At 42.1% G+C, this 12500-nt stretch overlaps 1 protein-coding gene across 41 annotated transcripts in view; it reads right to left on the bottom strand.

The window, feature by feature from the left end:
- LOC113800282 (enolase-phosphatase E1) overlaps positions 1-12500 on the bottom strand; it is an 86640-nt gene that overhangs the window by 37139 nt on the left and 37001 nt on the right. For 22 of the 41 annotated variants that reach the window (XM_070141768.1, XM_070141792.1, XM_070141810.1 and 19 more), the window contains 6 exons: positions 12353-12500; positions 7057-7217; positions 5562-5670; positions 4334-4420; positions 692-993; positions 412-446 (listed from right to left, as the gene is read on the bottom strand). The exon at positions 12353-12500 is cut by the window's right edge. In XM_070141768.1, the coding sequence (XP_069997869.1) occupies positions 412-446; positions 692-993; positions 4334-4420; positions 5562-5670; positions 7057-7217; positions 12353-12500 (842 nt within the window). Of the gene's footprint in view, positions 1-411; positions 447-691; positions 994-4333; positions 4421-5561; positions 5671-7056; positions 7218-8439; positions 8518-10358; positions 10539-12352 lie in introns of all 41 variants that reach the window. The other 19 variants (XM_070141909.1, XM_070141913.1, XM_070141962.1 and 16 more) reach the window with 9 other exon arrangements.

Genomic DNA, 12500 nt, shown 5'->3' with positions numbered 1-12500 from the left:
AAAGAGGGAAGGGTCGTAGGGGACACATATTATGGTAAGCGAATATATATATAAACAAAAAAGATGATATACTTCTGTAATTAACACTTATCATATTGGAATTCCATATGATGATAAAGGTAAGTATATATATGAATAGTCAATATGTGGATTTCTAAATAGAAGTGCATTATTGTGCATTTATAATGAACATCTTTGATATCAAAATGAAATATCAGTTATGTTATATTTTTTCCATAGCTTTGAAATGAGTAATGGCACAATTGCATCAATTAAAAGAAAGAAAATCCAAGATAGAAATGAATGAACTCTAGGATCCGATTTAAGTCTTAGTGAAGTAAAGAATCAAATATAAGTTGTGGCAGCAAGTAAAACGAGAAAAGGCGAGCCTTTGAGTTCGCGTCATCTCACCCCTGGAGTACTTGGAGTCGGAGGGATCGGTCGTCCTGCAACGGAGACGCGGAATTAGGGCTTTTTAGCCTTGCCATATAGCAGGGCGGTGTCGTTAATGTATAGCTTCCTCGTGGGAAAGTATCTGAAGGCTGACTATATCACAGGATGCTATTTAAGTGCACTTCAGTATGACTCTAAATTATTCCAGTATAGGTATGACCATCATGATACTGAGGCTCAGAGGCTGCGCGTGCCGCCAGCCGAGCCACGAGAGAGCGGGGCGGCGCCCGAAACCTACCTCCTCTTCTCGGGGATGATGATGTCTGGGACGGGGCCGGACGGGTCGAGCGAGAAGGCCAGGGACTTGAGCTTGATGCGCATCTTGTCGACGTGGTCCTGGAGCATCTGCGGTTCAGAAAGGCTGGGGTAACGGCGCTCCAGGCGGGCCAGGTGGCGGTCGCCCTCGGACTCGGCTCCCGGCACCACTGTGGTCTCGGGACGCGGGCCGGACTCGAGCTGCGCCCGCCTGGGCCGCTGGCTGCGGTGGGGCACCAGGGCCATGCTGTCGTCGGGGCCCTCCAGGCCTCTCGGGGCGGGGGCCTAGGGGCGGGGGCGGGAGTTAGTTTATTAGGCGGCGAAGCTACGGGCGAGACGGAGCGAGAGTGTGCCGAGGTGGGCGTGGGTGGAAGACCTCGACACACTCTGCCACTTGAGTCTGGTTTGGCTGCTGCTTAGGCATCTGGGCAACCTACAGGTAGACTTTTATACCTGGGACAGGCTTGTGTCATATCAGCCTTGCTCAGTACAGCCAAGTGCGGGAATTGGATCTAATGAACGCTTAAGCGCATTCAAAAATGGTTGACTACACAAAAGGAGTTGAACCAGACCCAAGCCGTTGGCCGGACGAGACTGAATCAGCTCTGCGAGATGTAATGCTAATGCTTTAACCAATTAGACATGAACTAGAAGCATCATTCCGCTTTCACTTCTGAGTTACGGCGTAAGAAGAGTTAAATGCAACATTATTTCACTGTTGGTAAATGCAGTTATCGTCAGTAGCTGACAGTGCTTTGCATTCTATGCAGACAGGACCGTCTTTCGATTCATACAATTTTGACAAAATAGAAATGACAGCAGTTAAATACTCAGTAATACGGAATAAAAATATACAAACGGACACATACTATACAGATGAATAGATAAATGAATAAAAGAGGAAAATGTGTATATACTATATATATATATATATATATATATATATATATATATATATATATATATATATATATATATATATATATATATATATATCATCACTTTATACTAAAGAGGACGACTAATCAGTATTCCTAAAAGAAAATATGCAAACAAGCAAAAGACTACAGTGGTTATGAACTACCGTTAGAGCCATCGAGGTCAACTATCTAGCGCAGAAGGGACGTGAGCATAAAAAAGGTATTCATTATTCATTAAAATCCATCTGGAAAAAAACAACACTAGGCAACCGTCGCCGCATCTCGTACCTTGCATTGGCGACGATGGTTTGGTAATGGCATGTTATAAAGGAGAAAAAAAATAATATTATAACGTTGAATCAGGAGGTGAGATATTAAACACTATATTAGATGCAAAAAAGAAAATCAATAGATAACAGAAAGAAAGAAAGTGGATGGATGAATAAATCTTAAATGAATGTACAATAGGCTTTCTAACATTGTAGGTACAACAGGAAAGGAAAAAATAAAGAAAATTAAGCCAAATAAGGAAATCATTCAAAGCATACATTATGTTTAAGTTAGAGATTATGTTATGATTTAGTGTTACCAGATTTGACATTAACTTTTAATAGCATTTTGTATTATCTTTTGGCCAATATCTGTAGAACAATTACCAAAGAACTGCAAAAGAGTAATGTTACAAAACAGGAACTGAAGCTGGCTAAAAAAAAATGTGTTGTCAGCATCAGTGCGTATGTTTTGGGTGTAAGTGTGTTATTTGTCAGGAGAATCGATCAGTGGAGTAGAGATAAGAGTGATAAGATCGTTAGCGTGCAAGTAAAACGATACAAAACGAGTTGCTATTTTAGCTTTATCAATTCAAGAAAAATACACATGCAGGGTGGTAAGGGGATGTTGATAATATAAAAATGTTGAGGATTTTGATGGTAAAGCATTTAGTATTTTTCGTGTTTTTAACCAGCTGGGAAATGAAGGATAATCCCGTAACATGAGAGAAGTGATAAATCGAGATGATTCACCAGAAAATGTGGTTATTCAATATTTTTCTCACTTATTCAATGTTTTCAATGGCTGTTCCCGTTTCTAAAAAAAAGGCGTAGAGATAGGGCTCGTAAGTGTCTAATCGAAATCTGAAATTCAAGGGGCCTTTAATCTTATCTAATCAAGATTTTAACTCAATCTTTAATGAATCACTCTTCTCGAATTTTACCGTCTCCGTATCAGTCGCACACATTCCCTTCTTGGACTACATAGCAGAGCATAATTTGAGATTTACGTTTTATTAAAGATGTAAAATCCATAGTGAGATAATGAGGTGACTATTTATAGCATGTGGTACCTCTTTGGAAAAAAAAATCAAAGGAAAATGTACATAGCTGAGAGATGCCATGAATGGGTGTTAGCTGAAAAGGTATCATGAATATGTGGAGATTAAGTATCATTCGACATATTTTCAACATGTCACACACCAAGTTAAAAATGGGGAAGTAGGAGGTTTGAAACTGTGGCAAATCAACGACGCATCGTAAGCGAGTTAAAGTTATTGCACATTGCAGAGAGAAGCAAAAGCAACGTTAGTGTAAGAGTTCCTCCTCAACAGTGTCCATTGCGAGTGAGTCCATAAGAGTTACAGTTAGAAATGGCGAAGCTTTTAAAATGCAGGGGGAGGGGTAGAGGGGGGTGGAGGGAGTGCGGGACGGGGGAGTGGGGGGGTCGTTGTCAAGCCACAATAAAAATGTGGCTTGAGGTTTGGCCTTAATTTGTACCTTGCCCCTTTGGATTGTGTGTTTTCTATTGGGCCTTTTATCCTTGATTTGGATTTGTGATCATTTTAAAGATATAGATACATCTTTTTTAAAAATCTGATCTAAAATTTGATTTATTTGAAGTTCTAATGGTTCTCTTTATTTACAAAATGAATAAATTTTATAAATTTTACTTCACATCAATTTAATTTACAAAAGAAGATCAGTGATCATGAGACAGCTTTGGCTTACCGTTACTTTTACCCCATACCAGTATTACCACAATTGCCATTACCATTACCATTACTTGATAAATATTGGTAATGCTGACCATCGGCGGACAGACACTTCCAAATGCTTGAGATATATCAGCCGCTATTGAATGAATGAACTAAAGAATAGATGAATATATAAACAGATAGATAAGTTGATCGATGAATAGATAGACAGATTGATTGATAAAATAAAGAGATATGGCTGATTTGATATTGGAACTTTTCAGATGACTCTTAAAATAGACAACGAAAAATAAATGCATTGACAGAGAGGTGAAGGCAACAATAATAACAACAAACAACAATAACAGTAATGATAATAATAATGGCAGTGATACTGATAATACTGATTTCAATAATGATGACAATAATGATAATAATAATAATAATAATAATGATAATAATAATAATAATAATAACAGCAACAACAATAATAAAAAACACTATTACTGATGTTATTATCATTTTCATCGTCAGTAATATAATGATAATAATAATAATAACAATAATGGTGATAATAATGATAATAACAATGATGGTGAAAATAATAATAATAACAATAATGGTGAAAAAAATAATAATTCAATAAGAATGAAAAAAATACAGTAAAGTCCCAAGCCAAGCCGCGTCTCGCAACCAGAGTCCTCGAGGCGACAACGAGACCGAAGAAGAAGCGACTCACACCAGGCGTGTAGCCCCGGACGGAGGTGTCGGTGGCCCTGGGGGTGATGGTGGTGGTGGCGGTGGTGCCCTGTGGGGTGGTGGTGATCTGTCGAGGCGCGGGGGGGCGGAGGGGGGCGCAGGAGGAGGACGGAAACGAAGCTTAGTTAGGTTGACTTGGTCTTTGTGGAGTAGCTTTGATTTTCCTTCTTTTTTTTTTTTTTCTTTTTTTTTTTGGGGGGGGGGGGGGCTTGGGTCATTCTTGAAGAAATGATGAAACTTTTATTTTTATTTGTTTTTTCTTTGGGGGGGGGAGGGGGTCACGTCTGAAGGAATTCTCTTTTTTTTTTCTTTAGGGGGCGGTTTTTTTTTAAGTGTATTAAAGAAACATGGGGGGGGGGGGGGGAATCTTTTATTTCTTGGTCGGGGCACTTTAAAATCAAACGTTTTAAATGTATATATCTGTTTTCCCTTTTTGTTGGCAGGCGGGGGGGGGGGGGGGGGCAAGCTGTTCTCCAATGGACTCCTGAAACGTCTCATGGATGTTATTCTTAGGAAGGAACATATCACAAACATATTCTTTGGTTCGTGGGACTAACATTGTGTGGCTGACAAATATGCTAACACGAACTGAATAATAACACAATAACACAGGAACACTGGATTTTTTTGTTTTGTTTATGTTAACGTGAAAAAACATAAGATCATTTATCTATTTGAAGTGGATTTTAACTATATTCAGAAAGCTTGAGACTTTGAAGAACATGACATCAGACATATCTAACTGACATCTAAAATATTTATATTTGGCCTTTTCTACATGCTATCTAAAGTCTCTAGCTCTTTATGGCACGAAACACGAAAGGAAATAGATTTATGTTTGTGAATTTTGTGTGAATGTATGTTTGAGTTTGTATTTGTGTGTAGATTTGTATTTGTGTATGTGTGTATGTGTATGTACGTGTGTGTGTGTGTGTGTGATAATTTGTGTGATAATTTGTGTTTGTGCTTGTGTGTTTTTTTTTTCTCTTTTTGTGTGTATGTGCACGAGAAGAATTTAATCTCTCATAGAGCGTGTGCCAAATGTCGTGTATCAGATTCTTAATTCATGTAGCAAGTGCAGTGTGTCAACATTGTATTCCAGGTGCATCTCATAAGAAACGTCGTGTCGAGTGTCGTATTGATAGAAAAAGGGGGAAAAAAAGAAAGGAAAAGGGCCGCCAAGAGTATCATCCTTGAGTCGAACTGACCTTTTCGCGGAAGTCGGTATCGTCGAGGTGGTCATGCATGCGAGGACGATAGCGGGGGACGTAGGTGCTCGGCTCCAAGAACTCGTCGTCGAGGTAGCTGTCGTAACGGCTGCGGGTGGGGGAGGGGGAGACCGGTAGGTGGGGGGTGGGGGATAGAGTGAGAGATGGGTTGGGATGGAGGCAGGTAGGTAGGGGGTGGGGGAGGGGGAGACCGGTAGGTAAAGGGGCAGGGATAGAGTGGGGGATGGGTTGGGGTAGAGGCAGGTAGGTAGGGGGTGGGGGATAGAGTGAGAGATGGGTTGGGATGGAGGCAGGTAGGTAGGGGGTGGGGGTGGGGGAGACAGGTAGGTAAGGGGGCAGGGATAGAGTGGGGGATGGGTTGGGGTAGAGGCAGGTAGGTAGGGGGTGGGGGATAGGGTGGGGGTGTGGGAAGACAGGTAGGTAGGGGGTGGGGGAGGGGGAGACAGGTAGGTAAGGGGGCAGGGATAGAGTGGGGGATGGGTTGGGGTAGAGGCAGGTAGGTAGGGGGTGGGGGATAGGGTGGGGGTGTGGGAAGACAGGTAGGTAGGGGGTGGGAGATGGGGTGCGGTGTGTGGAGGATAGGGAGGGGATGGAGGTGTGGGATGGGGTGGGGGATAGGGAGGGGGCAGGTAGGAAGGGGGTTAGTGATGGGGGTGTGGATGTAGATGGGAGTGATGGTGGGGATGTGGGGGGTGGGGGTGGAGGTGGGGGTGTGTTGTGGGAGTTATGGTGTGGTTGAAATGATGATGGAGATAGTGGGTGGAGGATAGGAGAAAGTGGTTGGGCGAAAGAGAGAGAGAGAGAGAGAGAGAGAGAGAGAGAGAGAGAGAGAGAGAGAGAGAGAGAGAGAGAGAGAGAGAGAGAGAGAGAGAGAGAGCGAAGGAAGGGAGTATTGTAGTTAGTGAAGGCGAGGGGAGAGAGAGGGGGGAGGGGGGAGACAATAGGATATTGGATGAGAGGAGAAGGAGGGGTGAAGAGATAATTACCATATAGTAATCCTTCTTTCCCGGTGATCAGGTGCGGTAATTAATTGCTGATTAGCTTTTGGCAGATTTGATTAATCAGACTACCCACCTCTTATCTCTATGAATCAATAAAAACTGTACTTAGTTTGTATATTTCATATTTTTCATAGAGAATGAAGAAGAAAGCATATTATAAAACTACTTAGGACTATGTAAAACGATTCTAGAAAACAATAACAGTGAAAAGAGAGAATAAGTGAGTGAGTGTGAGGAGAGAGAGAGAGAGAGAGAGAGAGAGAGAGAGAGAGAGAGAGAGAGAGAGAGAGAGAGAGAGAGAGAGAGAGAGAGAGAGAGAGAGAAAGAGAGAGAGAGAGAGAGAGAGGGGAGATATGTAGAGAGAGAGAGAGAGAAAGGGAGAGAAAGAGAGAGCGCAAATGGAATACAGATAGAAAGAGAACCAGAGACGGAGAGAGCGCTTGCCCCATCCTTCCAAGGGACATACCACTCACCTCATCCTTGGAGGCGGGACGTAACCCCCTCCATAGCCCCCGCCGTAGCCCCCTCCATAGCCCCCGCCGTAGCCCCCTCCGTAGCCGTAGTCATAGTCGTAGTAGGGACCCATGCTGCGGGGAGCCATACGTGGGGGTGGGGGGCCCATGGGAGGGTAGCCCTGGAAAACGAGCGGGGAGATTAGGTCACGGGACTGGCTGGCGGCGACCTCGGTTCCCGTCGGTGGGGGAAGAGGCCGCGGAAGCACTGGTTGAGGATCTGACTGCTTGTGAAGTTTTTTTTCTAATCCTTTTGTTATTGTTTTACTGTTTCTTTTTCTTTTGTGATTCATTAGTGCTTAATTCGGTACGTTGAATATATGGCAAAACAAGTCGATAGAATTCTGATTGCGAAGACAAGGAGATAATATTGACAAATAAAAAAAAAAAAGATGCAAGCTAACGTTAAGAGTCAACTGAAGAAAAAATACAAAGGTTAGTGACAAATGAATAAAATCAAATAGATAAAAGCAAACACGTTTACTTTAAACTGTAACGAAAAGGTAATAATAAGCACAACCAAAAATCGAAAATAATATGCAGCAGAAAATAAAAAATCTGCTAAAAACAAAAAGGAAAAATGAGATAGAACAAGGGTGAAAATTTCTGAAAAGCACTGAAAAAGGCTTTTTAAATGTACCTTTGGAATCAGAAGGGAAGGCCATGCATGCCAAGCAATGTATTTTAACCAACCGCATGCGATCGAAGCTGATCATGCCTTAACAGAAGTCCGAGAAAGGATTTAAATATCACTTAGGACATCACCGTTTTCTTTAATGGTGTTAATAAGTGTTACGCCTTATATCTCCACAACGACAAGTTCTATCTACAACAATATGAAGCGTTTGTTCGCAAAGCAGCACCAACTAGTGTGACTACAAGGCGTTTAGTTGTGCAACCGACGCATATCGCTGTACGCTGTGGCATCATGATACACTGTCACACATTCCTCATTCCTACATTCTATTATTGTCCTTAAGATACATCTTATTTCTTTACTAATGTCTGAAGAGTCTTAACCTATCGCTTGAAAATTATTTCCCCTAAATCTGTCTCTTTTCCTGCCCTTTGAAGTTCCCTTCTACAGGCCTAGCAAATCACAAGGATAAACTTTCTATACAATTCATGCAACATGTCCGTCACCCCTTACCTATTTTGCATCCTCTAAGACCCAAATAAACCAAATCGATTAACTGAACTACAAGCATTCAGCCAGATGCACTCATAACGTATAACGAGTTGCTCTTAAAGACCCCTGTTCAGCACATGCACACTGCTCTTTAAGGGCCTTCTTGAGCACATGCTTCCCTTGCCACGGCGTGACTAGCGACTGCGAAGGCTTACCCCGCTATCTTTGTCCATCCTCCTTAGTATCATCCTAGTTGATAGTGGATGGAGATGGAGAGTACTTTCTGGTGGTTCCTGAACCAAAGATGAACCAAGATGAGAGTGAGATGAAGGAAATGAAGAAAATAGAAGAAAGTACGTTTGAGCAATGATTTTCCACATGAAGAAGAAAAAAAACATTGAACATAGTCAAAGCATCAGTGACAAGTAACTATATTCTCTTGAATGACAAATGTTTTATTCAGGTTAGTGATACAAGCTCCCCTTCAGCCTTTACGCTCTGGCACGTCCTCGACACTAAAAATACACCAAGAGCCCCCACGCGACCATCAGCCATAGTCGTGTTCCAATACTGTTTGTTTGTCTTGATTCTAAAACCGATGCAATTATGAAGTCAAAACGCTTCTTCGAGAAAAGGAAGATGGAGATTCAGAGCAGAGCGGAAACCCTAAGAGATTCATATTTGCAGAAACTGAAGTTGCCGATCCCCACGAGGACTCTGGCGCCACCGTCGTTTATAAATGGACATCGAGAGGAGCTTGTATTTCTCCTTTAAGGCGTTCATGAATTCGTTATCACAGGCCAGAAGAAATGGCAACTGGAAAACACAGGCACTTTTCGCCTTCTGTGCTTCCTGACACAGATGCCTCGTCTGCCATGAGATTTTATTATTTGCAATTAAAGAGCATGCAAATCATTTCTTTTTAGTCGGCATCGTCACGAAAGAGGATGATGAATGAAAAAGGCGCCCATTCAAAACAAGGATGAGTGATTTAGATGGAAAGATTAATTAGATGAAATAGGTGAATAAGCTGAATTAGACCAGCGTTTACATGTCTTGCAAAATCACTGCACACGCCTCTTGAGTGAACCCATATTCATTAGTAGCGCAAAGATGAATTCGGGCAACCAATGAAGAAAATAAGATGAGTAAGAAGATAAGCATTTGCACTGCTATTTGTTCCAGAAGATGTAAGTTAACTGAAGCATGAAAACACGTGACCGAATGCTTAGTAACCTGTACCGGTGTGCTTTCCTCATTGAATTAGCATAACAGAGCATTGCAATGAATCAGCTTAAGCCACAAAGACAAGGAGATAAAGTGACTTACGCAAACGGCTTCAGGTATTGGCTTTGTTGAAATGAAATGATCAATGGCTTCTTTGCCTAAGCCAGGCGAAGATATTATGGATTAGATATTTGAAAGCTTTTGTTTAGTGTTTTTGTAAGCTGATGTAGGCATGTGTGGATGTTTTTGTTGTTTTTGTTGCGGAACATAAAAAGTACAACCAGCAAGTAATGTAGCATAGATAAGAAACACTAATAGCATCAGGTCAAGCAGAAAAAAAAGAAAAATCAAGAAAAAAAACAGCTTTACGTAAAGAAAATAATAAAACCGATATGTATAATAAACATAAACACAACGACGCCGATAACAGAAACTCAAACAATCGCAAGCGAAAAAAATGCGTGAAAATGAAATAATGGCGAAATAAAATATAGTCGGGAACAGAACGCAAATATGACTCATCGCTAAAACGGAAAGATAAAGAAGAGAGAGAGAGAGAGAGAGAGAGAGAGAGAGAGAGAGAGAGAGAGAGAGAGAGAGAGAGAGAGAGAGAGAGAGAGAGAGAGAGAGAGAGACAGAGCGAAAGGAGGGAGAGAGAGAGAGAGAGAAAGAGAGAGAGAGAGAGAGAGAGAGAGAGAGAGAGAGAGAGAGAGAGAGAGAGAGAGAGAGAGAGAGAGAGAGAGAGAGAGAGAGAGAGAGAGAGAGACAGACAGACAGGGACAGAGAGAGAGGGGGGGAGAGAGAGAAGAGAGAGAGCAGAAAAAGAAAGAAAAGAAGAGCATACGAAATCGGCCCCTAGATTCTTGGACGCGTCTTCGCCGTCATCTCAGTCGAGGGGGAGCCTTACCCTGAGCAAAGTCGTCGGCCTCAAAGCCACTCGGTTAAGGACGAGCTGGGTCGTGGCAGAGGGTCTGTAGGAGGTCGTCCTTATAGGGGAGACGCTACGGCGGGTCTCCGTGATCTCCGAGGTCTCCAAAGGGGTGTAGGAGGAGGTGCTGTACGACGAGGTATAGGGCGAGTACGACTCCTAATGTAAACAAACATGGCGGGGAGAAAAAGGGAAAAGGGTCAGCTCTCTGAAACACAGGTTAAAGGGATCATTTATGTAAAGAGGATGGGATTCTTTTTCTTTTATAAGAGATATCAGGTACATGCAATATATAATTGATATCCTTTTGCAATCTGATCTACCACTGTGACACACATAACATTATGATTTCTAGGGACTGTAAACAACCCTGACCTTTGTCAGAAACAAAATACAGGGGGAAAGTAAACAACAAGGATGGTAAACGGGAGAAAGAAGTTAACGTATATTTCACATAAATTCTAATGCCCAGGCAACTGAAATTGGCATTTGCGTAAATTCCTAAACGGTGTATCGCAGAATAAATAAAAGAAATAACATGATGAAAGCAGAATGGGCCAGAGAGCGAGGCATTTCTAGATAGAATTATTGCTCGCGAATACAACACGCAAAATAAATTGCAAAGTAAAAGAATATAGAAAAAGAAAATGAAGTCGTTAAACTACGACTTGTTTGACATTTCAGATTTCGCTTTCGTGAGTTCGGTCGCGTCAATCACCAATCTGTTTACTTTTCGTATATCCTGCGTTGCTCATTAAATATCCGATAAATGGGTGTAAATATACAGTGTGGTATGTAAATATTTGTGCATTATTTTGGCTTAATGAATGGGACTTCTGATCACGAAGCGTAACGAGCTGATTTAATTAGAAATAGCGAGGTGATTTAATTAGAATTGGAACAAAACATTTTGGAAGCTTCATTAATCTCCTGTTACTGTGTTGTTCATCGTGGTATGTGCATACATTGAGGGGAAAATAGTGTATACAATATTTTGGTGCATTTAACCATGAATGCAGAATTTCCATGATATTTATTTCATTCGCCGTCTCTCTCTCTCTCTCTCTCTCTCTCTCTCTCTCTCTCTCTCTCTCTCTCCTTCATGCTTTCTTGGATATTCTTTCACTTTTCTCTCCCTCCCTTGTTGTCTTTCCCTTTCTCTAGGTCTCCGTCTCTGTAACTTTACCTCTTCCCTTCGTTCACCTTTACATCATCCCTTCCCCTTCCCCTCTCTCCCTTTCACAACTTCCCTCGTGGTTACGTTGCCAAGAGCCAAATATAGCAAAGCACATTACACCAGACGTCCAAAAAAGAAGAAACAAAAAAAAAAAGAAACGAAAAGAAAAAAAAAACGCGATGTAATTGTAATTTCAGCCTTGAACACGCGATTTTTTTTTTTTTTTTTTTTTTTTGCTGGACTTTCCTGTCAAGGACATGATCATATTTCACATTAGTCACAAAATTTGGATCAAACCTTCGTATTAATAGTAACATGAAGTATAATTTTGGTGTGGATATGAAAGAAAAGAAAAAGAAAAGAAAAAAAAACGAAATCTGGAGGGACCAAACAGCAAAACTGGGGTACAAGCAAACGCAGAGGGGTGAGGGGGGGGGGGTACTTTTTTCAATTATCATTATCATTTAATTATTTTGCCTTTTCCATTACTTTTATTCTCCTTCGTTTTTTAGGAAGCGGCCTAGAGTGATGCAAAAAAAAAAAAAAGGAGAAAAAAATCTTTTTACAGACGTTAATGTCAAGCAATACCTTAGAGGATATTTAGCCCAGGCTTTCGGGCGGCTGGAGCGGGCGGCGCTGGCACACAACACAACACCAGCAATTTTTGGCGTGAGTAAGCTTGTGTGAGTAAGGAAGAAAGAGTCTGGTTCTGACCGGGGAAAACACGTGCAAGGCGCGGGCGTGCGGGCGTTGGGTGGGCGTAGGGTGGGCGTGGGCGGAGCTCTTACAGACTTACGCTCCGTGCGGTGGAAGAAATGCGGGCTGGAGGGAGGCTGAGGGCCCTGGTGCGGGGAATACGGGAGACGGCCGACGTCGGCGCCGTCAGCCTGAGGCGGGCCGTGTAAGGCACCGTCTCTGAAGACCAAGAGGTCGGCCTCTTCCTC

The sequence above is a fragment of the Penaeus vannamei genome, chromosome 3 (assembly GCF_042767895.1).
Source record: "Penaeus vannamei isolate JL-2024 chromosome 3, ASM4276789v1, whole genome shotgun sequence".
Lineage (NCBI taxonomy): Eukaryota > Metazoa > Arthropoda > Malacostraca > Decapoda > Penaeidae > Penaeus > Penaeus vannamei.
This window is presented reverse-complemented; position numbering and strand designations above follow the sequence as displayed.